This window comes from Camelus ferus, chromosome 3 (genome assembly GCF_009834535.1).
Source record: "Camelus ferus isolate YT-003-E chromosome 3, BCGSAC_Cfer_1.0, whole genome shotgun sequence".
Taxonomy (NCBI): Eukaryota; Metazoa; Chordata; class Mammalia; order Artiodactyla; family Camelidae; genus Camelus; species Camelus ferus.
Window position 1 is genome coordinate 46,776,777 of NC_045698.1, and position 25,385 is coordinate 46,802,161.

General features: G+C 32.0%; 1 protein-coding gene across 5 annotated transcripts in view; it reads left to right on the forward strand.

The window, feature by feature from the left end:
- BDP1 (B double prime 1, subunit of RNA polymerase III transcription initiation factor IIIB) overlaps window positions 1-25,385 on the forward strand; it is a 67,662-nt gene that overhangs the window by 20,301 nt on the left and 21,976 nt on the right. For 4 of the 5 annotated variants that reach the window (XR_004317417.1, XR_004317418.1, XM_032473798.1 and 1 more), the window contains exons 12-26: window positions 2,477-2,635; window positions 5,075-5,234; window positions 6,972-7,063; window positions 7,872-8,067; window positions 8,862-8,995; window positions 10,113-11,145; window positions 11,993-12,180; window positions 12,633-12,855; window positions 14,073-14,251; window positions 14,968-15,175; window positions 16,132-16,271; window positions 19,304-19,505; window positions 20,040-20,230; window positions 21,055-21,442; window positions 24,385-24,507. Coding sequence is in view for 3 of the 5 variants with exons in the window: in XM_032473798.1 (XP_032329689.1) it covers window positions 2,477-2,635; window positions 5,075-5,234; window positions 6,972-7,063; window positions 7,872-8,067; window positions 8,862-8,995; window positions 10,113-11,145; window positions 11,993-12,180; window positions 12,633-12,855; window positions 14,073-14,251; window positions 14,968-15,175; window positions 16,132-16,271; window positions 19,304-19,505; window positions 20,040-20,230; window positions 21,055-21,442; window positions 24,385-24,507 (3,616 nt within the window). In the remaining 2 variants the exon portion in view is untranslated. The remainder of the gene's footprint in view (window positions 1-2,476; window positions 2,636-5,074; window positions 5,235-6,971; window positions 7,064-7,871; window positions 8,068-8,861; window positions 8,996-10,112; window positions 11,146-11,992; window positions 12,181-12,632; window positions 12,856-14,072; window positions 14,252-14,967; window positions 15,176-16,131; window positions 16,272-19,303; window positions 19,506-20,039; window positions 20,231-21,054; window positions 21,443-24,384; window positions 24,508-25,385) is intronic. The other variant, XM_032473788.1, reaches the window with a different exon arrangement.

Sequence of the window (25,385 nt, forward strand, 5' to 3'; positions counted from 1 at the left end):
TAATTCTGTTTTTAATTTTTGAAGAGCTTCCATACTGTTTTTCATCGTGGCTGCATTTTACATTCCCACGCACAATGCATAAGGATTCCAGTTTTTCCATATCATTGCCAGCATTTGTTACTTTCTGTTTTGTTTTGTTTTTTTGAATTAATATATAATGACCTGACAGGTGTGAGGTGATACCCTATGGTGAATTTGTTCTGCATTTTCCTGATAATTGTGATGCTGAGCTTGTTTAAATGTTATTGTTGGCCATTTGTATGTCTTCTTTGGAGAAATGTGTTTTCAATTCCTTTTCCGATTTTTTAATTGAGTTACTTGGGGTTTTTTGCTGTTGAATTGTAGGAGTTCCTTCTATATTTTGGTTATTAGCCCTTATCAGATATGTGGTTTGCAGATTTTTTTCTCCATTCCATAGGTTGCCTTTTGACTCTGTTGATTGTTTATTTTGCTGTGCAGAAGTTTTTTAGTTTGATACTATCCTACTTGTCTATTTTTGCTTTTGTTGCCTGTGCCTTTTATGTCATATCCAAGAAATCATTGCCAATACCAGTGTTGTGAAGCTTCCCCCCATGTTTTCTTCTAGGAGTTTAATAGTTTAAGTATTATCTTTAAGTCTTTAATCTATTTTGAGTTGATTTTTATGTATGGTATGAAATAAAGGTCCAGTTTCTTTTTTTTTTTTGCGTATGAATATCCAGCTTTCCCAACATCACTTATTGAAGAGACTATCCATTTCCTATTGTGTCGTTTTGGCACCTTGTCAAAGATCATTTGACTGTATATGTGTGGGTTTATTTCTGGTCTGTCTCTTCTGTTCCCTTGGTCTATATGTCCCTCTTCTGAAAAATTTGAAAGCAGTTTATTCTCACATAGGAAAAATACACATATATTGACATGTGCCAATTTATTCATACAGTTCAGAAGATTAATAGTTTATTTGAAGCCACGCCACAGACCTTGGGTCCTGAACTTGTTGGGTGACAGACATCTAAATTGTAACCTCAGCAACACAACTAATTTCTTAAATTATGCACAAAATAATACTGATGACTTTTTTTAGGAGAAAAACAACACTGTAATGACTGTTAAAAGTCCCAGCTGGTTTTGTAAAACAGTATGCTGATTCTAAAATTGTTATGTAGACAAGAGTAAAGGGTCGTGAATGGTAAAGACAATTTTGAAAAACAACTGTAGAGAAGAAATGTACTGAGACTTATTCTAAAGCTAGAGTGATTAAAGCAGTGTGGTACTGGTGAGGGACAAATTGAGAGGAACTGGATGTAGAGAGGAAATAGACGTAGAATCTAAGAAGAGAAATTTAGGAATCTGATACATGGCAGAGGTAGCATTAGAAATTAGTGGCTAAGGGTTGGACTAACTATTCATTAAATGGTGCTTAGATATGAAAAAGATAATATTAGATCCCTATTTTACCCTATACACTAACTTTCTGAACTATTTAATAAAGACTACATGTATAAAGCACATCTTTATAACTTTTTGAAGAAAATGTAGAAAAAATATCTTTATGATGTCAAGAATTTCTTAAGACATAAAAAGCACAATCATTAATGGATAAAACTGATAAATTCAACTGCAGTAAAATTGAATACTTCTGTTGACAAAAGGCTCCGTGAAGAAAGTGAAAGGCAGGCCGCTGTTTGGGAGGTTTTATGTGTAACATCTAACCAAGAAAAAATATGTAAGAAGCTCTGACTGATCTGTTGGGAAAAGACAAACACCTAGTAGAAAAAAATTGCCAAAAAAAAAAAAAAAAAGGAAGCATGACTAAATACGAATTTGTGCTGAAAACTGAGTGCTAGTTAGTACATGCCATCGGTTGTTTTTTTTTTTTTTTAATTTTTTTTCCTTTTGCAGGGAGGAGGTAATTAGGTTTATTTATTTATTTGATTTTTTGGTGGAGGTATTGAGAATTGAACCCAGGACCTCAGGCATGCTAGGCATGTGCTCTACCACTTGAGCTATATCCTCCCCCTATATTATTGTTAATTGAAGTATTTCATAATACGGTGATCCTCTGTTGGCATAATACAGTGTTAACTGCAACTTGTGTGTGTTGGAACTGTGTCCTAGATTTATATGACATTTTGGTTAACGCAGTACCATGCAAAGCAAGGATTACCTGTGTAACATTTTAATGAAAGTTAATTTCTAAACATTATTATGGTTTCACACATATGTTTGATTTGTGAACCCCATATAATTAAGAGTTCTTTATTTTGTGACTTCTTGAGCACTTTCTCTGTTAATTTGTGGCTGTTACTATCTTCCGAGGTACAGTGTTTTTCAATAACATGGTGCTTCTTGCCATATCCATTTTGATTATTCCATGATATGAAGGATCATCTTCCAAAGTTTTGGCTTTGTATATTTTAAAAAATCTTTTAAATAATTAGGATGAAATATGTATTACTAAGAATTCTTTTCCTCTGATATATTTTCATTTCCTTAGTAGCCAACAAGATGCTGTATCAATAGCAACTGAGACTTCAGAATCAAGTACTTTAGATTTGCCTTCCTCAGAAGTTGGCGTGAGAGCACTGTGTGAGGTGAATAATGCTGAGGACAGTTACACAGAAGAAAGAAATGTTGACCTAAAAAACAAATCACTGTAAGTATTTTACATGGTAGGATTTTAAAGTTTATTTTCAAAATTTTGATAATTTCTTATTTAAGACATGATAATGTTGCTTCCTTTAGGAATTAGGAAGGGACTGCAGACCACTTTATAGAATTGTTTTGTGGTCCTAGTGATATCAAGGTTTTTCACTTTATGTTTCACTACAGAAAGATTGTCTTTTGTATCTGATGTATAATAGTGATATGAGTTATAGCAAAGTGATACCTTATGATAAAATTCTTAAGTAATTTGGAAACCTAAATATTTGCTATGAGATTTAACTTTTACTTGGTTTATTTTTCATGCCTTTTGTCAAAGTAGTAGATTTTGATATTGATGTGTTTAAAGAGATTATGTATTACATTTTCTAGTAGGAAAATACTGGTTAAATGACTATCTTCACTACAAACAGAATAAAAGCACCACAAGGATCTCCCTTTGAAAATGTATCTCAAAAATTCAGACTTCCTTTTTATCTCCTTCCTAGCTCCTCAAATGGGCTTAAAAGCTATTTAGTTTATGAATTCTTATTTTCAGTAAAGCATAGTACATTGAGAAGCAAACTTAACTTTTAAATAAAAATTTAAACTGGTCTTTGGAATAAGCAATATATTCCTATCGTTCAAACATCCAAAAGTATGAGAAGGTATAGAGTGGAGTATCCCTCCTACTATGTCCCCACTCATTCTAACAAGTAACCACTGTTATTTATTTCTTATATTCTTTCAGAGATTTTTTTTTTTTAAAAAACAACATTAAAGCTACTAGAAATACTCACACACACACACACACACATTTTTTTTACTCTTTTAAAAAACCTAATGGTAATATTATACATACCATTTTGCAATTGTTTGGTCTTATATCTTCATATCTTTATGTAAAGACCTTCCTTATTCTTTTTATAGTTGCATAGTGTTCTGTTGTATTGATGAATCACAGTATATATTATCAGGCCCTGTTGATGGCTATATATGTTGTTTTTACAAACAAAATGCTTAGAAACTTACACCTCTGTCCTTTCATCTTTGTGTAAGTGTATTTGTAGGATAAGTTCCTTAAAATGGGATTGCTAGCCCAGAGGATATATATGTGAGTTTGTGTACATTTACACATTTATGATTCTGATAGGTATTTCAAAAATGTTCTCCCTAGCAATTATTCTAGTTTATATTCCCACCAACAACGTAAGAAATGTCTCCCTTATCAACAGTGTTATAAAACTTGGATTTTTGTTGGTCTTGATAGATTATAAAATAATCTCTCAGTATGATATCTCTACCCTACACCTTTTTTTGACAGTGATAATGTAATTCTTTCATTCTTTTCCTTCAGTTGCTTATTTAAAAATTTTCTAACCTTAAGAAAAGTCAAAAGAATAGAACAATGAACATTTATGTATTATTCCCCATAGATTCTCTGATTCTTAACGTTTTGTCACATTTGTGCTCACTTGCTCTATCAGCTTTTACTTTGAAGTGAAGTTGAGCATCTTTTCACATTTAAAACCTATTTTTATTTTGTTTTCTTTTTGTGAGTTGTTTGCATCCTTTGTCCAGTTTTTTAATGAGTTTTTTTTTTCCCTTTTGGTGGGAGTAATTAGGTTTATTTTTTAATGAAGGTACTGGTGATCGAACCCAGGACCTTGTGCATACTAAGCAGGCACTCTACCAACTGAGCTATACCCTCCCCCTAATGAGTTTTTGATACTGTTTTGTAGGAGCTCTTTATGTTTTAGAGAGGTTAGCCTGTTGTATGAGTTGTAAAACATACTTTCCTGGTTTATCACTTGATTTAGTCATGTTTTGGCTATGTAAATTTTTTTATTTTTATGTTACCAAATTTCTCTCTTTTTTTTTGTTTTATGGCTCCTGAGCTTTTTATTAAGTTTGAAAAAGGCTTATCCTATCTCAGGGTTATAAAAGCATTCATGTTTTCTCTATGGTTTCATTTAAATCTTGGATCCATTTAGAATTATATTGTGAGTACAGTACAAAGAATGGAGGTAATTTTATTTTATGCCACAGTATTACCAATTTCCCCATCATAATTAATTTAATTTAGTATTTATTTTTAAAATACATTATTTTGTATTTCATCTTATCCTCAACTGTTTTGAAATACTAACTTTATTATATACTATAATCATACGTGTTTTGGAGTCATTTTCTCAGTTTTCTTTTGTGTTCCATTTATCTGTTTATTCCTGTCAGTACCACAGAATTCTGATTATTGATGCTGAATAGTATATTTTTAGCATTGGATAAAACAAATTAGTTACCCCTTCATTGCTCTTCTTGTTCAGTTTTCTTTGCTACTTTTGTTGTAAGCTTAAAGGAGTTTTTTTCTGTCTCTGAACGGATTTTTTAAAAATTTTCCTTTTGAATATGCCTGCGTGTTGGTGCAGTTTAAATAATGTTAATTTTCTAGGGAAACTGATCAAACAGAAAATATTAAACCAATGACGAGAGGACGATTACAGAGACCTAAACCCAATTTATCAAGGGCAGTCGGGAAGAAATCAGTTCTTTCACAAGGTAAAACAGATGCAGAGAGCAAGAGTTTGCATCTAGAAACTTCAGTTGAAAAGGTATGGAATTAGAGACTTTTGTTTGTTCGTTTTTTAAAGAGAATCATCCATTTGGTAACTTATACTTCTGTCAGAATGGAATCTTTTTTTTTTTTAATTGAAGGGGATAGGTAATTAGGTTTATTTATTTTTTAATTTATTTTTAGTGGAGACACTTGGGTTGAACCCAGGCAGTGGGCTATACCTTCCCCTCTGGAGTTGGAGACTTGATGAAAATTAAAATTATAAAATTTTTTTCTGAACAGTTGGGAATAAAAATATTTAGCTTGTAATTACAAGGAAATGTTACTGATAGTAAAACCAAAATATAAGAACTTTGTACATTAATATCAAATATGTCTTATTAGTCTCATGTTAATGCATTTTCTTTAGAATCTAGGACATATCATTTCAAACATCCTTAGTAGTGACAGATTTGTCTTTTGTTTAAATATATAAAATTTTTATTCAAAATATTTCTTAAACCAGCTATAATAAAATTATATCCACAACCCTTTTGTCTAAACACAGATACATTTCTGTTTGCCCTTTATAAACTTTATCTCTTTTTATGTAAGTAAACGTTTCTATAGTTTTAATCATAACATATATAGCATTTAAAACTTCTCTGAAACTGTTCATGTACACTTTCTTGAGGTTAATTGATCTTTTTAATAGCTGTATCAGCTATTAACATATTATTAGTTTACCTAACCATTTCTAATGTTTAGGTTGTCTCCATTTTTTTAACTCTTGTAAATAAAAGCAGACAATTTTGTCACTAGGTAAGGAATCCATACCCAGAGGTGATGGGATTAATGGGCCAAAGTATTTTAAATATTTTTATGGTTCTTGTTATGCATTGTCAAACTGTCAGTGAAAAAGAAAAATCAGTCTATTTACATTGCTACAAGCATTAAATGAATGTTCCTGTTGCCTTATGTCCCTGCCAGCGTTATGTTGTTAAAAATGTCTTATTTTTGCTAAAATAATTTCTAAAATTTTAGTCTACTTTTTTCCTCTTATGTGATCTCTTTTTTATCATACTTTTTATAATCTATTATTTTAAGCTTATAAGATGTTTTTAAATTCTAGAAAATTGGGAAATACAGACTTATGTAAACATTAAAATAAAAATTACATAATTTTACTATCCACATGCAACCAGTCTTTTGGAATATATCCTTCCAGCTTTTCTTTTACAAGATTGAGTAGTGCTATTCAGTTTTGTATCCTTCTTTGCTTTTCTCACTTTCCATAAATATTTTTCCATATCATTAAATGTCTTTTGAAGACATAGTTTTAAGTGACTTGATAATATCCTGCCAGTGGGTGTAACTGGATTTGTTTAACCGTTTATTCATTATTGGATATTTTGTCTGTTTACAGTGTTTGCTATTTTGCATAATGTTTCAGTGAACATCCTCGTACTTAAATCTTTGTCTAAATATTTTTTTAGAATAGAGTCTTAGAAATGCTATTACTGTGTCAAAGAATATGAACATTGTTAAAGCTCTTGATTCATATTGTCAATCTTTCCAGAAAGGATTTACCAATTTGTGCTTCTATCAGTAATGTATGAGATAATATGTGTAAAATATTTGAATTTGCATTTATGATTTTAAAAACTTTCTTCTAATAGTGAGAAGTACAAAAAAGTGAAATTTCATTGTTTTAATTTCCATCTATTTATTTGTTTGTTAGAAAATATGTACTTTTTATACTAAGTAGATTAAATATAAAAAATTGTATTTGTAGAATCACATGGAAAAGGATAAAATGAATACATTTGATATTCCTGGAATGGAGAATTCAGAGAGAGAGAACCCAGAAGCTGACACTGTATCTAAGTAAGTATTTAGGAAGTAGAATAAAAATAATAACTCTTAGGAATGACTGTAATGACTTGTTTTCTACTTGATAATGTTGAATTTTATTTTCAGCTAGTGTACATAAGGCTGGTTTTTTTTTTTTAAGTCTATTTTTAACCATAGGTATTGTTGAAACATTTGGATAATGTTCTTTATGCTTGGTACTGTAGAAGTAAATTATGGTATGGATCTGGTGAATTAACAATTACCCTTCTCCAGCTTATTAAAACAAGATTTTAACAAAGTCTTATTAGATAAATTAATGGTGTTTCTGGATACTCTTATAGCAGGGGATTTTAAAAGGGAATAATGAACTTAGAATGGAGATCTATAATAGACCTTGCTCCAATATAAATCTGAACCAGTGGATTCTGGACTATATGTTTGTGCCATAATGTATGTCCCAGCCCCAGCCCTGGAGATACACAATACACAGTGGTAATACTATTACTAATAGTAATACTATTACTAATAGTGGTAATACTATTCCTCAGTGGGGAATAGTATTCCATGCTTGTCAGATACAAACTTTTCCGATATTGTGATGTAAATTTGATTTTAAGATGCTTTTTTATAGTCAGGCTTCTAGGACTATGTTCTAGTGAGTTAAGGTATGAATACCTTTGAGATTGTTCTTGAGGCCACTGTTTAATTATTTTGTATTTCAGATGATTTACTTATTTATACCTGGGAGAGTGGAATACTGAAAACAAGCAACTATGTGACATACAACTAATTATGTGACTTCAGAATGACCATTAATTTTATTCCTTTGTAACTGTTGTAGTTTGAGTGAAAAAATTTGTCTTCAGGAAGATAATCAACCAAAGGCTTTCAGACCTTCACGACTAATGAGGGGCTTATTGCAAAGGCCCAAACCAAATGTGGGTAAAGCTGCTGAAAGAAAAGAAGTTCTTATGTCACGGGAAATAACTGAGGCCAGTGTAGAGAAGAATGAAACTGAATCCTGTATTGACAGAGATGTAAGTACTTTGATATCGTCTAGTGTTTTAGTTAAACATAAGCCTACTTTCACCCTTCTTTTTAATCAACAATATTATACATTTATGTACACTGTTCATTAAATTTAAGGCCTAAGTCTCATAGCCAGCAGCTTTGATAATTGTAAAGCTACTTAGCTCTCAACTTTCTGGATTTGAAGCATTTACATGATGAATTGTCTGCTTTCACCTTACTTGTGTTTGGATTTGCTTTCCCCCATCACTCAGCAGATGTTTGAATTACATTTCTCTTCTGAAAACATAGCTAAGTACATGAATTTTAATACTAACTTAAACAAAATAAAACATTAAAAGCTCCCTACTAAAATATAATCCCAACAACAAAGATGAAAAATTTTGGATTATTTACATAATAACAGGTCTTTGTGAAAAGCGAAAGAGTTAGCATATTTTGAGATTTAATTCTCTTTTGTTGTAATTCCCGAGGTCTAGAATGTGATTATAATAATCAAAAGGACTTAGTAAGATAGAACCCAAGGAATAATTCTAACAGATGAGACTGAAGCAGTTGCTTATTTTCTGACTGGGAGAAAAAGAATGGGGGCTTTGAGATGAGGTAAAAGGTGTGGCTTGTGACATTTTCTATATCTAAAGAAAAAACATTAAAAAGCACCCCTTGAATATCATTTTATATTTTGAAATGTTTACCATTTTCCTTGTACTCAAATTGTATATAATTTTCGATGAAATCTTTTATAAAGGGGTGTTTCATTGTGACATGGGAAACATTTTTTAAAATGTTATTTGCTATTAAGACTCCTGAACAGATAGAAGATCAGCCATGTGAAAAGTTTGAGTGTGAAGACATCACATCACAATCTGAAGAAAAGGATACTTCTTTTCAAAATGTGCAATCAGATGAGCCCACAGCTCTTAATGAATGTCTAAGGTAAGCTTCATCTTATTGATGATAAAATATTTGGATTATATGTAAAATTTTAGAAATTATTAATTTTTTAAAAAACAATAGCAAATCAGACTTAATTTGTTATCTGTATATCAAGTTACATAATATTTACAAGTATAAATTCACCTTTCAAGGCAGTTTGTGTCATTGCCTTCATGATTTCTCAGTTGTTGGTGGTTTGATGAGTTGATTTACTCATCACAAATTAGACCTAATGTGAATGGTACTGTCACTTAACATAGACATTAAATTAGATGTCTCTATCCAAATATGAAAATGCTGCTTATTTTCTTAATATTTGTTTCTTTGGGATTAGATTGATCACATAGTACCTTTGTTTAAGGTTTACATAAATTTTATGTGAAACTCTTATGTAGAAACTCATACTTCACATAGCCAAAGCTCTGTTTGTTACTTCCCCACCAGAGGATACTGAACCAAATTGACAGAATTAATATGCTTTGAAAACCTTTTTTCCTCTTGGGAATGGTCAGGGCACAAAAGTAGTGAGAACAGAATAATGGACTTCCATGTATGTACTGTCTAGTTACAGTAACTTTTATTATTTTACCAGTCTTTACATTTGAAGTCTGGCCTGTCGTGTACCTTCTTACAGCTGAATGAGCCTGTTTAAGTATTCTGCACCTTCTTTAAATTATACTTCCATCCAGCTATTTAAGATCCTGGTCAGGTCTGGCTATATAAATGAGTTCTTCAACTCTTAACAGCAAGACATGTGTCTGGGTAAAGGATAGTAGGGGTGAAGATGTAGGAATAGCAGGCACAAACTGGCCTAGCTCCAATGTAGAGGACTGGAGAGTCTTTCTTAGCTGCTACTTTAATTGACCTTATTGATAGATTTCTATGTATATAATAAATGTGTTTTTCTGAATTTACTCTAAGTTCAAAGGATGGAATTTTCTCTCCTTTAGTTTTTAAATTTAGTTCAGAGATTCCTGACACTTCCTTACTTTTTTTATTTAAAAAAATTTTTTTATTTGAGAGTTCCTGGCTTTTCAGTAGTGATTTCTCAACCATCATCTCTTCAGTTGGCAGTCTGGTTTAAAACTTGATTGTGTCTTTTTTTTTTTTTAAATAGTGTTAAAGAAGATAGTAAAGCAAATAAACAAGTCCCAATTCTAAAGACTCGATTTCAGAAACCGAAGCCAAATATAGGAAGAGCTGGAAGAAGAGAAATTTTCTCAAAGGAAGAGTTACCAGGGGAAATTCTTTCTCCTAAGGAGATGACAGCAGCTTTGCGAGAAACTGTAAGACTAGAAACCTCACCAAGGGAGAAGGTTCCTGAGGAGACTAATACTACTCAAGAAATGGAGTCAGATTTAAAAGAAACCACAAGAAAAGCCATCTCTCCCAGGGAGAAAATATCAGAAATGAATGATATCACTGTGGAAATGGAGACAGATTTAAAAGAAACTGGAAGAGAGATTTTCCTAAGGGAGGAGGTACCAGAGGTGACTGATGCCACTGAGGAAAGAGAGACAGATTTGGAAGAGTCTGAAAGAAGGGAAATACCCCTACAGGAAAACACTCCAGAGGAGGTCAGTGGTATAGGTGACATGGAGACAGGTTTGAAAGAAACTGAAAAAGAAATTTCTCCAAGGGGAAAGACACTGGAGATGATTGGTGCTGCTAAGGAAATGGAGACAGATTTGGAAGAAACTGAAAGAGAAGTATCTACACAAGAAAAGGCCTCAGTGGTCAAAACTATAGGTGATGAAATGGAAATAGATTTGAAAGAAACTGGGGTAGAAATTTTCCGAAGGGAAAAGGTACAAGTGGGGATCTGTGCCACAGGGGAAAGGAAGATTGATTTGGAAGAACCTGGAAATAGAGACATTTCTCTAATGGAAGAAGTATCAGAAAAGATATCTGCGATTGAGGAAACAGAAGCAAATTTGAAAGAAACTGAAATAGAAAATTCCTTAAGGAAAAGCAGAGCAGAAGAGATCAGTGCTACTGAGGAAAAGGTGACAGATTTGGAAAAAACTGGAATAGACATTTCTCTAAGGAAAAGTGAATCAGAGGAGACTGGGACCTCAAGACAAACTGAGACACATTCATTGCAGAGCCATAGTGGTGACTGCAGTGCTGTGCATTCACTAAATATTAAAGTACGTATTTTTCTGTTCTTTAAAAATATTGTTTTGAATATTTTGAAAATTTCTTTTCCAGAGAAACATTATCAAAATAATTCTAGGATTATTGCCCTTGTATCCAACAACATTTAAGGTCTCTTAAAATGTAAAGTCTTTCCCAATCCTCAATTCTGTTTCAGGACCTTGAAAAATTATATAATCATTTTAAAAAATAATTAAAAATTTCTTTTAATTGTGGAAAAGTTACTAAAAAATAAATGTTTTATTTTTAAAATTTTGGGGGGGTAATTAGGTTTATTTATTTATTTATTTATTTTAATGGAGGTATTGAGGATTGAACCCAGGACCTCATGCATGCTAAACAAGCACTGTACCACTGAGCTATACCCTTCCCCAAAGTTACTATTCTTAATGTCATTTTAAAGTTACTCATAGATAAAAGGAATATGGGAAATTGGACTGAATTTGTGTTAATTCTAATAAGAACATACATTGGAATTATTTCTTTTGACTGTATCTATGTCAGTTTTCCTATTTTCTGCTCTACCCCACTTCAGTCCACTTTTAAAAGTTCATTCTATTAAAAGTTTCTTGTTAATTGAAGGTCAAGCTATTCTGACATTTTCTAGTTTTCTAACTTTTTTTGAGTAAGTAGTGCCATTTGTAGTTTGAAAAAAATCACAATATGCAATATAAACAGAAGTTTCCTGTGTTTTAATATTTTTATGTAAAAATAAAAAACCTCAAACTTCTGCTTTTTTAAAGACAATGTGTAGAATATATGTGTACGTATAAAAGACAATTTTGTTTGAAATTTGTGAAATGCTTAAGGAATCTTGTATGTGTGTTGATTTACTTTCAGGACATTAGCAGTGAGATACTGTCCGTGGTGCATACATTTGTAGAAGAGAAGAGAAATTCTGAAAAGGAGGTACAAAGTCAGCTGAGTCATTTGGAGACTTCTTCTCAGGCTTCTGATCTTGGTAAAATAGAAGAACAGAGGATGCAAAGTCCAGATGTTCCAGAGCAGTTTTCAGATATTAATTTAAGGTAAAAGTATATATAGATCTGTGTGCTTTCAAAGAGAAAGCATATAGTTATATTTGCAGATTTTGTTAAACTAAATGACATTTTAAGACACATCATCTGTAGCATAGTGTTAGAGATTTTAAGCTGGTTTGGGGAAGACTGGGAGAGGTTTGAGGTCATTCTACAGTAGACTGTGAGAATTACTAACATACAAAATTATATGTAACACATATTCCTAAGTCAGTACAAGTATGACAAACCTGTATTTTCTTTGTGCAAAGATGTTATAATTCCTAGGCTTATACCTGGATTCTACAACTCACGTTTTTTAGAATCTACCAAATAGTCCAGTTTGTTTTCCTGTTAAGAATTAGAATTAAATATTTACTGCCAAGTCTCTAAGGTTCTCCTAAGATTCCACTCCCACTGCCCCTTCATTTCATCCTAAAGTTTGATAATCCTTGTTCCAACAGCAAATCTCTTCCTCAAGAACAGAAGCCATTTGAAGTTAAATCAGCACCATTTGTGAGAAGTAGATTCAAAAGACCAAAGCCAAACTTAGCAAGAGCAGCTTCAAAGAGAGAGACTACGGAAGCAGAAAAATATGCACCTGGGAAGAAAGTTGAAGCCGATAAAACAGAGACTGTTGTGATACAGCAGAAAAGTGAACAAACGCATATTCTCCCTTCTCAACATGTGAGTGTTGTTTAAGATGGAGAATATTTGTTTTAGTTATTATAGTTACTAAAATAAACACTTGGAATTGAAATAATGCAAATATTTCCTCATATAATTTTTACTGTGTGTGATATTTTTATTGCTGTACTTAATGTGCCTCATTGTTCCATATGGTTTGTGTGAGAACCTTGATCTCTGATGATGGGCAAGTGTGTCATGGGAAAGATTTTAAGAGGCCTGGGCTCAAGTTCAAGTTCTGACCTTTATTCAATAGTTGACCATAGCCAAATGATGCAACCAGTTTCTTCACTGGAAAATGAGAATGATAGTCCGTCTTTATTTCACTCTGTTGTGAAGGCAAAAAGTTAAAAGCTTGATATGAGTTAAAGGAAATTATTTTACTTACATTAACTTGGTCTATAACAGATTAAGATGTGTGATACAGCATCAGAAACCTCGAAATGAAACGTTAATGCTCATAAGTTGAGTATTCTAAACTTGAGACGTATTTTTTGAATTAAAATTCTTTTTACATCTTAGCTTAGTTCTTACTATGCTTGAACATTTGTACTTTTTCCTCTTAATCTTATATTTAAAGAAGGTAAATAACTTTTTATTGATTATTTTAACTGATTATAAAAATTTCAAATTGCAAAAAATAAGTCATCTAAAAAATGAGAGTCCTTTATAATGGCCCATCTCTCCCTCCCAGGTTGATCGTGTAGCAGTTTTACATATATCTGTCTAACCTCTTCTGTACAGACACTTATTTATAGAAATAGTGTGCAGGTATTTTCATTGCTTTACAAAAATGGCATCATAGCTTGCCTTCTGATTTTTTTCACTTAATACAATATTGTGAACATTTTTTTGGGTCAATATATAGAAATTAATCTTTTAAATGACTGTACTGTTAAGAGTACAGATACTATAATTTATTCAGTTCCCTACTGATTGGTCTTGTTTTCAATTTTTTGTTTTTCTTTTCTTTTTCTTTAATTTTTTGGGGGGGCCTATTGCTATAATAAATATCCTTATATATAATTTTCTAGATATTTATTTGAGTGTTTTTATGATATATTTCTAGAAGTAGAATTGCTGGGAATTAAAATTTTTGATAGATACTACCCTGTTGTCTCTACAAAGACTATATTTATTCTTCTACAATTTATTAAAGTTCCTATTCCCTTATACTTTTAATAACTCGATGAATTTTTTTTTTATCTACCTTCTAGGATGTGGCTTCCCTAATGACATCAAGAGAAAGTGACAAATCAGTTTGCAGGCAGGAGGAAGCTGTGGTATTACCATGTCTACAGACCGAAAAGGACTTTTCACCTTCAAGTTCTTGTGAACGTAAAGAGGAATCTCAGTCTACACACGCCCAGGAAAAGAAATTAGTTGTCTCCATGGGGTAAACAGTGGTAGTTTTTTAAAAATCTTAAATAAGGAAATTCTTTCAAATATTTCTTCATTTTTGAAAAAAATGTGTTAAGATATTTTAAAAGTGAGTATCAAGAATACTTGGTTTACTTTTATTCCTATGGCAGACTGCCTAAAATAGAAAATCAGATTGATTTTAATACTTGCCTGCTTATGTCCAATGTTAACTGCTTAAGATCTTATACAGAGCAATATATTTAAGCATATGTGTATGTAAGGTATGTATTCATTACCTTTTAAAAATTATAGTAAGATATGTAAAACATAAAATTTACTATTTAAACCATTTTTAAGTGTACAGTCCCATGGCATTAAGTACATACACATTGTTGTGCACAATCCACCAACCATCTCTAGAACATTTTTATCTTCCCAAACTGAAACTCTGTATTCATTAAACAATAATTTCCCATTCTCCTCTTCCTCCACTCCCTGGCAGCCACCATTGTGCTTTCTCTTGCTATGAATTTGAACATGTAGGTGCCTCATATAAGTTCATTACCTTTTGAGAATGGAAATAACTTTTTTAATGTAAGATAGACTTATAATCAGAAAGTAACTTAATTTTCCTTTAATGTGCAAAATATTTTTACATAGAGTTTATTAGATTCAAATTTTATATTTTTACAGTAGTTTTCATTTTTTTACTGTCAAGCTTTCTCTCTTTCTTCCTGTCCCCTTTTCTAGGACTCAGAATAAAAACACTTTCCAACAAGAAATGAAGGAAAGTGTTATCCAAACTGCTCGACCAGTAAGGGGCCGACTTCAGAGACCAAGACCAAACTTAAGAAAGGTTGGACAGAAGCAAATAATAGAAAAATGTGAAGCCAAAGACACAATTAAAGAAGAAAGAACATTACAAAAAGATGAAACTAAAAAGAAATTTCTAACTCTGGTGAGTTATTGCTGTGTAATTAAATCAAGCCTTTAAATGCAAATTAAAATATCAAATGGTAGCTCAGACTTGACTTAGAATATAGGCATCTAATATTTACTCAATGAGTACATAACATGTCCAGTTTTGTTTCAGATTTACCATTGTGGATTTTTTTCTTTTTAATGAAGATAGACTTTTTTTCTCCCCCCAACTAATGAACTGACTATTCATTGTGAAAATGTTCAGTCAATACAAAATAATATAACAACTACCCTAAGTCTCATCACTCTGAGATAACTACTGAGAAATTTTTGACATATCCTACTGGATGCATCTCCATGCATGTATGTGTGTGTACCTGTGTAAATTTAAATAATAAAATCATTGTATACATACTACTTTATGATTTAACTGTTTTTAACTAATTATATTAAGTGGCTTTCCACGTAAAGAAATATTTTTGGAGTTACATCATTTCTAACTGCTACATAACATTCTGCTGTTCTGAATGACAGTTTAACCAATCTCTTATTGATGAATCTTTTGATATTAGAAGCAAATCTAAGTAGTTTAATGCCTGTTTTAACAGCTCTTATTTTTCTCTTTCTTTACCAAGGGAAAATCTATATTTAAATTAAAATGATTGTACTCTTTATTTGAAATCCTCCTCCCAAATATTCTTTTTAAAAAAAACACGCATTGAACTTTTTTGAGGGGATTCACAACAGATAGCTGTTATAGTTTTTAAATCATTATAAAAACATATTACTGCAATAATCTTTGAAACTTTCTCTCTGAATTAGGCAATTTTGTTTTGGGCAGCAAAACATGAACATTACATACTCAAATTTGAGACTTCATTTTAAAAAAACTAAATACCTTTCTTAATGATTGATATATTTTAGGAGGTATGTTCCATTGTAAAAAACAAAACAAAACAAAACAAAAAGACTAATATAGGTTTGTCATTTCAGCCAAATTCTCAGATTGCAACTGAAATTGAAATTATATCCTCCGAAGTTTCAGAAGGCAGAATGTATGAAAACCAGAGTCACGTGGTTCCTTTAGAAAACCTTCCTGTCGACAGAATAAAAGTTTTAGATGAAAAGATGAGGTGAGTTTCCTTTTAATCAGAAAAATATAAAACTTTTCAAAGATAAAGTTTGGATATTTGAATAATTGATTTTATATAATTTCACATTTAATAAGTTTTATGAAAGGATAAAATATGAATGTGGAATATTTTAAATCTGTTTCTTATACTGTAATAATTGCATGACTGATATTCTCTTTTTTTTCCTCCTTTTCCAGTTTTATTAGGTAGAATTATTACAGTTCGACTGCACATACAGATTATATTGCATGTAAATTCATATATACAGTATACTGCACTTTTTTTTAGTTTACATATATGTACTAACTATTGTTTCTAAGAACTGATTAGATCTTTAGCTTTTTAAGCTTACATAGTTATCAAAGGAATAAAGCCAACTACAAAATAAGAATCAACAGAATACGGTAATCCAATCATAAAGGGCAGTCAAATGTGCTTACAGGTACTCAAGAAATCAAAATAATAATTATTTCATTTGTGTCATTATTATTATTGTTATAATTTTTTGACTGATGTTCTCTTAATTTATAATTTCTCTGAGAAGTCTGGCAAGCATCCTCATTATTCTTTTAAAACTAGTATAGTAGAGCTTCTTAAGTTCTTTGTATCTTTAGAAATGTATAACCTATTGATAAAATTCATAAATGGGAAGTGGTGTAAAGTACTTCCTATGTGCTGTATTTAGAGTTGTGTCCCACACTAAATTGTAAGTATAGTATCTTTTAAATGGGGCGCTGGAAGATTGAAGATATTTTAGCACAACTTTTATTTATTAAGCTTACAATCTGCTTTATTATTACTGATACTAAATTAGAATGTGTTAGTTTCTTCTTTTTAGTGTGTAAGGAAAATTTTAAAAATCTTTCCCTTTCTAGATATAGTCTGTGGTCCATCTAATTTTAATTTACTACACTGTCTTTGTAACTAGGACATGTTTCAGTGAAGTATTTATTGATTTTCCTCTAGAATGTCTTTAGCATTTACAAGTTGACTTTGAATATTCCACCTTCCTTTAATTACATAGAATTAATTTGGTTGTGGAGAAATGCAAAAGAGATGTTAATTGTATCCTCTTTTCATCCTCTGTGAATAGAATTTGGGCATTATGTCATCTATCTGAACAAGTGGTGCTATTGATTTTGCATAACTTTAAACAGTGCGTTTATTTATGAAGTTTATTATTTTAGCATGAACTTCTGTTGTTTCTTTTGTTTCCCTTTGTGTGTGTATAGGAGTCTTGAAAAGTCTTTTCATATTGTTTTTATTTTAAGACAAAGATCAGTCTTTAAATTTAATTTTAATTAGCAGAGAGATCAGAGAATGCTTCCTTGAAAGGGTCTCATTGGAGAGAATACCTAAAAGAAGTGAAGGAGCAAGTCAAGGGATGTCTAAGGGAAGAGGGAACAGCAGCTGAAAAGTACTTAAGGCAAAAGCATGTCTGGCATGTTTGAGGAACAGCAGAGGGGACCAGTGTGAAACAGAAAGAGGAAAAGTGTTGATACATGAAAAGAAAAGGCTGAGTAGGCAGAAGTGCAGATTATGTAGCACCATTGTAAGGATTTTGATTTTTACTCTAAACGAGCCTTTAAGACTGATGACCTTTGAGGTCAGCCTTTCTAAGGCCCTCATTTATAATTGTCTAAATAGATCTAGGAGATGTAAATAGCTTGCTCAAAGTAACATTGGCAATTTAGCTTTTAAACTGAAATTTTCAGGATTTTACGACTTTCAGACTAGCAAATTCTTACAGTTGTTCCAAGCAATTTTATTTTTTAACAAGCGAGATTTAACTTTCAAGATTTCCTATATGGAAACCTCAGTAGTACATTGAGCTTATATATATATATATGTATTATTATTTTATCCTTTATTTTAATATAGTATTCTTTTCCATTTTTTAAATTTTTTATTTTTTGGGAGGGGGTCCCTGCTTTTTTTTAAATTTTATTTATTTAATGAGGGTACTGGGAATTGAACCCAGGAGCTTGTGCATGCTAAGCATGCACTCTACCACCCAGTATATTTTATTCTTAAGTACCTTTGTAGAATCACACTTGTTTGTAAGTAGCTTATATTTAAGTTAAATATAACTTGTTTTCCCAAGTACATTAGCCTACACTGGAATGTATTAACCAGCATCATCACCTTGTTTTAACTTCCTGTGAACTTCCTTGATGCTTCACTCTGGAAGAACTTAGTCGGGTTGAAACATTTGGAAATGTAACTAATTACATTCTCTTCTAGGTAATTTATTAGAAAAATTACTTACGATTAGTCTTTAACACAAATCTTTCAGAGAACTCATGATAGATACTTACATACTCAGTTATATATAAATATCTAGATTTATATTAGTTTTAAACTTCCTAATTCAGATCCTTGCCAGTTACTCAGTATTTCCCAGAAAACCTTGAGACAGCTGCTTGAGTTGCCTTGGGAGCTATGGCTACTGAATTGAATGTTAAAACCTTGTTTTTCTCTGATTTTGCAGATACAAATGGGTTATGTTGAGATCTTTATGACACGGGCTGTCGGTATACCCTTTTCTATGAGCTGACAGGCATGTGGTGGGAGAATAGACTCTCGCTTTCAAGCCTGCTCTTGAACCAGAAGGACCAAGGTTGTTGTGACCATTGTATATTTGTTCATGCTTCAGAGCCCAGTTGAAGGCATTTGTTTAAAGTGCCATTATGAGGTCTATCTTCAACTGCATTTTTGTTTTGTATCTAGTTATTTATCTAAAAAGTACTCAAAGTAGCAAACCACACATCAAAATCAATGAATGAAAGAAAAAAGATTAATATTATTGTGAAACTATTCCCCAGGCTATATGGAAAAGGGAAGTTATAAACACTTTTATGTTCTTTCTTTCGTATCAGCATGAGTGGTTTCATTTTATATGCTTAGTTTTATTACCTATCTATATATAGTCCTTTGAACATAGAATTGGTTTGTGCCCAGAATTGTTTAACAAGTTATATCAACAGGAATTCTGATTTTGGTTCTTCAACATGATTTGTATTTCATTCTAGATGTGAACATAAAACATGTGTTCCTAGTCCACCACAAATGATAAGAAGGCAATTCCAAAAGGCTAAGCCAAATTTGGGAAGAGCACATGGTAAGAAAGAGGAACCAGGCATAGAAAAAGACAGAGAAGATCAGATTGAGGCAAGAAAGCCAGAAGATAATTTGCTGCAGCATAGAGAATCTGACACCCATCTCCTTCAAAAAGTAAGTTAGAAAAAAAGTAATTTCTTCTTTTTTTGGAAGAGGGGATTTGTTTGGCTTTTTGTTTGTTTTTTAATGGAGGTACTGTGGATTGAACCCAGGACCTCATGCATGCTGAGCATGAGCTCTACCACTGAGCTATACCCACCCCCCAACTTAAAAAAATTTTTTAATTCAATTAATTTTTTAAGAAATTAAAAAAATAATAGAGGTACTGGAGCTTAAACCCAGGACCTTGCATATGCTTTGCATGCACTCTACCACTGAGCTACACCCTTACCCCTGACAAAAAGTAATTTCTGTCAGTGCGCTCTGTTTATCAGTATCATAAAGGAGAACATTAAAAAAATACAGTTTTGCCATTTGTACAATAACTACTTTCATGAAAATTGATTGACTTCCCAATATTATAAAAATTTAGAAACCAGTCAGTTGTGTATATGTATGTAAGCTCAGAGCTTTAGGCCAAGCTACCAAACCAAATTACCATACAGATTGTTTCCATGGTAATATTAGCTGTTTCTTCTTAAATTTAAGGAAAAGGCTGAATTTCTGACATCTCTGGAGGTTTCAGCAAGAAAAGATTGTGTAGGTTCCAAGGAGACTGGTTTGGCAAAAAAAGATGCTCAATCAGAAGTTGGACCATCAGGAAGTGTTGCAAAAAAAACTGTAGGGGATAATTCTGTGTGTTCAGTTGTTGAAGAGCAGTGTTTCAGTAAACCAACAAGGTAAAGTTTTACTTACCAAATACTTTAAGAATAGGAAATAAAAATAACTTGTTCTTTATGGAAGTCCTACTCTAACTTATTGATGGAGTAAAAAGCTGGTTTGTTAACAGAAGTGTAGATTTTTTTAAATTGACACATCTGTTTCTTTCCCAGATTTTTGATTTTTATTTACTAAAATTTACATTTTTCCCTGATCTTCTCAGGAAGATTTTTCTTTCCTATGTTTTAAATTTCTGGGTGTTGAGTATATTAGACATGAACAGAAGTCTGACCAAAAAATAGTATGTATTGCCTAAGTAACTAGGCCACTATTTCGAATGGAGTTGCAAACACAGGTGAAGGGTACTCTTTTACTAAACAGTTTTCAGGGAAAGTGGAAGGGAGCCTAAGTGCTAAAAAACATTGTTCTAATAGATTTTCCACTTCTTTTTTCTTTTAACCTGATTGGTTTACCCAATAGGATAAACTGCTATCACTTTTTGATCTCATATTCTGAACTCACTGGTCCAGTGTTCTTTATCGCTTTTTCTTCTAATAATTTCCAGTCTCATATTTCATCGCCATTTAAATAGCAAGGGAAAAAATGACCCAGAGTTGAAAACTTAGAAAAATTTGTAAGTAGGTAACTAAGACCTCTGAATGAAAAACAATAGTATTAACAGTAAATTCCTTTCTTCTTTTCACAGCATAAGTTTTTGACATTATGGGTGGTGGGCATTTTATATTAATGGTTTGAATTGGGATCTCACTCTAAGAGTTGGGTTTTCATTAAAATTATCCTTGTGCATGTAATGATTATATTATTATTTTGATTAAACATCCAGCTGTCCACAGCAGTTCAAAGAATCAAATTACTCTAAAATTGCTCCGAATCGAAGAACAGCTCTCTCTTCTGCCTCTGAATGTGAGATAGATCGTAGTGAAAGGAGAGTGCGTCGAAAAATGAAATCAAATGTCCCCAAAGGGCGTGGGTCAAAACGAATTTGGAGTAAGACCTCTAAGAAGGAACCTAGAGCTTCCAAGGCTGTGCTGGTGACTCTTCGGGCTTCCCAGGAAGAAGACGAAGATGATACTGAAGACTTTGAGTCTGACTATGAAGAAGAAAGCTATCATCTTGCTCCAGAAGAATTAAACAAAGCTCCAGTGTTTGTTCCTGTTGGTCTCAGATCTCCTGAACCTGTTTCTGCTCAAATTGAGGAAACCATGGAAGAGGTAGTGTGAGTTTTGAATCCTTAGAACTTTTATCGTATTTGTTCTTTTCTTTTAGGGGATTGTTATTTCTTCTCTTAGTGATTATTAGGATTTGAATATTATTAAAGTGATTTGATTGAGGCTTGATGGATAGCCTAAGGAATCAGTAGAAGTAGGCTTGTGTTATCTCTTGTGTTTACTCAGCTCCTACAGCCCAGGGCCCAGCACAAGGTGTTCATAACAATACTGATAGAAATCTGATTTCACTTGTATCTGGAGGCTGCTTAGTCTACTTTCTGGTTAATTTAAAAAAAAAACACACACACACACACAACTTGGCAGATGTTTTCTATTAATAGTCTTTGTGATAGGCTCAGGCTGAGTGAGCTCTGGTTCGTAGATAAGGTAAAGGAACATATTTCTTTTTTTTTAATTTATTACTTTAAAATTATGACATCATTTTAAGTGATACAAATGAATTATGATACAAATGTCCTTTACAGCTGAGGCTGGATCTTTTTTTTTTTAATTGTGGTAAAATATATATAACATAAAATTTACCATCTTAGCTATTTTTAAGCATGCAGTTCAGTGGCATTAAGTGCATCTATCTATAGAACTTTTTCCATCTTAGAAACTAAAACTCTGTATCTGTTAAATAATAATTCCACATTATTCCCTCCTCTCTAGCCTGTGGCAGCCACTTACTCTAGGTACCTCATGTAAGTGGAATCATACAGTATTTGTCATTTTTGTAACTGGCTTGTTTCACTTAGCATAATGTTTTCAAAGTTCATATATATTGTAGCATATGTCAGGATGTTCGTTTTAAAGGCCAAATAGTATTCCATTCTGTATATATAGTACCACATTTTATTTATCATCTGTCATTGGACAGTTGAATTGCTTCTCCCTTTTGGCTATTAGAAAGAATGCTGCTATGAACATGGATATACAAATGTCTCTTCTAATCCCTGCTGTCTGTCAGTTGTAGAAGTGGTATTGCTGGGTCATATGGTAAATTGTAAATCAATTTTTTATTTTTTGAGCAACTACCATGCTGTTTTCCATAGCAGCTGCATCATTTTACATTCTCATCAATAGTGTACAAGGATTCTGATTTTTCCACAACCTCACCAACACTTGTTTTTTCTGTTTTCTGTTTTTTTTTTTTGATAAGAGCCATCCTAATGGATGTGAAGTAGAGGAACGTATTATATTACTTCAACTTACTTTATTGTGAAAGCTCCTTACTCTTTTGCCTCTTGGTCTAGTTTTCTAGTTTTGTAACTTCAAAGTTCTCTGTTCTGCCTCCATTTTCAGTAACTTAATTGGCTGATAGAGTTACATCTGCATCTGTTTTGTATTCATGATAGTATCTGTCTGAATCATTTGAAACAGAATCAGAAAGAAGTAAGAAATATGAAACATTTCAAGTAATGTTAAGTTAACCCAAAATTAATGGATTGTAGAGTCTGTAAGTTCACATTTATGAATGGAATTCCAAACCTATATTTATTTATTGTTAATAATATACTGGATGTTATACAGTTAAGTTGGAATGGTTGAAGCTAACTTATAGTGACACAAAATGAGGTTGTTTCTTATAATTAAAATTTAAAGTGAAGATAGTGAATTTAAATTTTAGTTGAAACCAAAAGAATGTAAAAGGACAGTTAGTTTTGTTCAAGGACAGCTGATTACTACCACATGAAAATTCATTTAGTTATGTATTTTGTATTTTACAAATTTCTTTGGATAAAAGGCAGACTGCTAGGAAAATCAAATGTCAGAAATTAAGTTCTGAAAATCAGGTTCCAGGATGTATCCCTGAATTAATACCAAATGCCTTCTTAAATAGCATTGATCATAATAATTGAGCAAGGAAAGGTTAAATTATATTCCTAATAGCCAATTTACTAAGGCAGGGAAATTTGTTTATGTGTTAGGAAATGTTCGTTTAAAAAGCATTGAAATGCAATGGCATATTGTTAAATCATCCAGGGGTCTAAAATATTGATATATATTTCACCATGAACCTTGAAACCTTGAAAACATTATGCTAAGTGAAAGAAACCAAAAAATCACTAGTATGTGATTCCATTCATATGAAATGTCTAAAATAGGAAAATCTATAGAGGCAGAAAGTGCATTAGTGGTTGCTTAGGAATTTGGAGATGAGGGATTAAAGAAGTGGGTATGGGGTTTCTTTTCTGAAGTGATGAAAATGTTATAAAAGTAACTGTGGTGATGGTTGTGCATATCTGTGCTTATTCCAAAAAACATTGAGTTATACAATTTTAATGGATGAATTGTATGGGATCTAAATTAAATCTCGATACAAGTTTAAAAAAATTAAAGCTTTGAAGCTGTGTAGTACTTACAGAACCACCTTTCAATTACCTAGAATATTCCCATTATCCACCTAATCCCAGCTTTTCAGAAAATATTTTGTCTTTTTAAATCATTTAAACGTTTAAATTCATCCCAGGCCTATAGGATATTAGCAGAGCTTTTTCTCTAATTGCATCTGAGAAAACAGACACAGAGCAGGAGGGTATAACTCAGCGGTAGAATGCGTGCTTAGCATGTACAAGGTCCTGGGTTCAATCCCCAGTACCTCCGTCAAAATAAGTAAATAAATAAAACCTAATTACATGCCCCCTCTCCCCCAAAAGAGACAAAATAGGCACAGAGCACAGAGGTGTTACTATAATAAATGTCTCAAAGGTGGATTTTCAAACTTTACTCAGCTACTACTGAATCACAGTCTTTTATACTTAGTTATCTCTGTTAGGAAGGGAATAGGAGCCACACTGCCTTGTTTATAATCGAGGAGATTATCTTTTAATTGTGTATGAATATGAATTATTTCTTCAGTTTAATATTTCAGTTTATGATTGGTTTTTGTTTTGCTCTGGTATTATGCCAAAGTGAAATAATGAAACTTTTTGTTTTGACAGCTTGAAATAACCGTGAATGTCCCAGATGTAGCATGCATAGCTGTTGTTGAACATCAGCTTTCAAACACAGATGTGACTACTCAGGAAATGAAACAAGAAGAAAATGTGAATGCATTATCAGTTGTAAGCATCCATTTTAATATGTTTTGTCTTCAATTTTTTGTTTACGTTCAAAAGACTAAAAGTTTATTTTGAAAGCTTTAGGTTTACAAGCAGTTCATAGCTAGTATGATAGATTTCTAGAAGCTGTAAGTATGAATAGTAGAAATTAGTGAACAACCCATAGATTTTATATTTGACTTGAAAAGCATAGATTTGTTTTGCGTGTCAGGATAGCTGTTAATATCCTCATAGACTTATGTTAAAATTCTGATGCACTAAATATATACTAAATATAAATTACTTAAAATATATTTAGTTGCATTTTGTTTGGGACTCTTCCTTATTTGGTTGGTATTTACTTTGATTTTATAAATGAAGACTTATAATTTCTTAAACAACTTTATTAAGATACAGTTCACATACCATTCACTTCAACCACTTAAAGTGTATAATTCAGTGTTTTTTAGTATTTTTTACAGACATATGCAAACATCAGAGTCAATTCTAGAACATTTTTATCACCTCAGAAAGAAATCTTATGCCCATTGGTAGTTGCAGTTCCTTCCAACTTTCTCAGGTCTAGACAACCAGTGATCAACTTTCTATCTCTATAGATTTGTCTCAGCTGGACATTTATGTGCAGTATGGTCTTTTATGTCTGGTTTCTTTCACTTAGTCTAGTGTTTTCAAGGTTCATTCATGTGGTAACATGTGTCATTATTTCATTCCTTTTTGTGGTCAAGTCAAATAATATGCCATGTACTACATTTTGTTCATTGATCTTTTCATGGACATTTAGGTTGTTTCCATCTTTTGGCCGTTATAAATAATACTGCTGTAAATATTCGTGTACAAGTTTCTTTATGGACATATGTTTTCATTTCTCTTGGGTACATTCC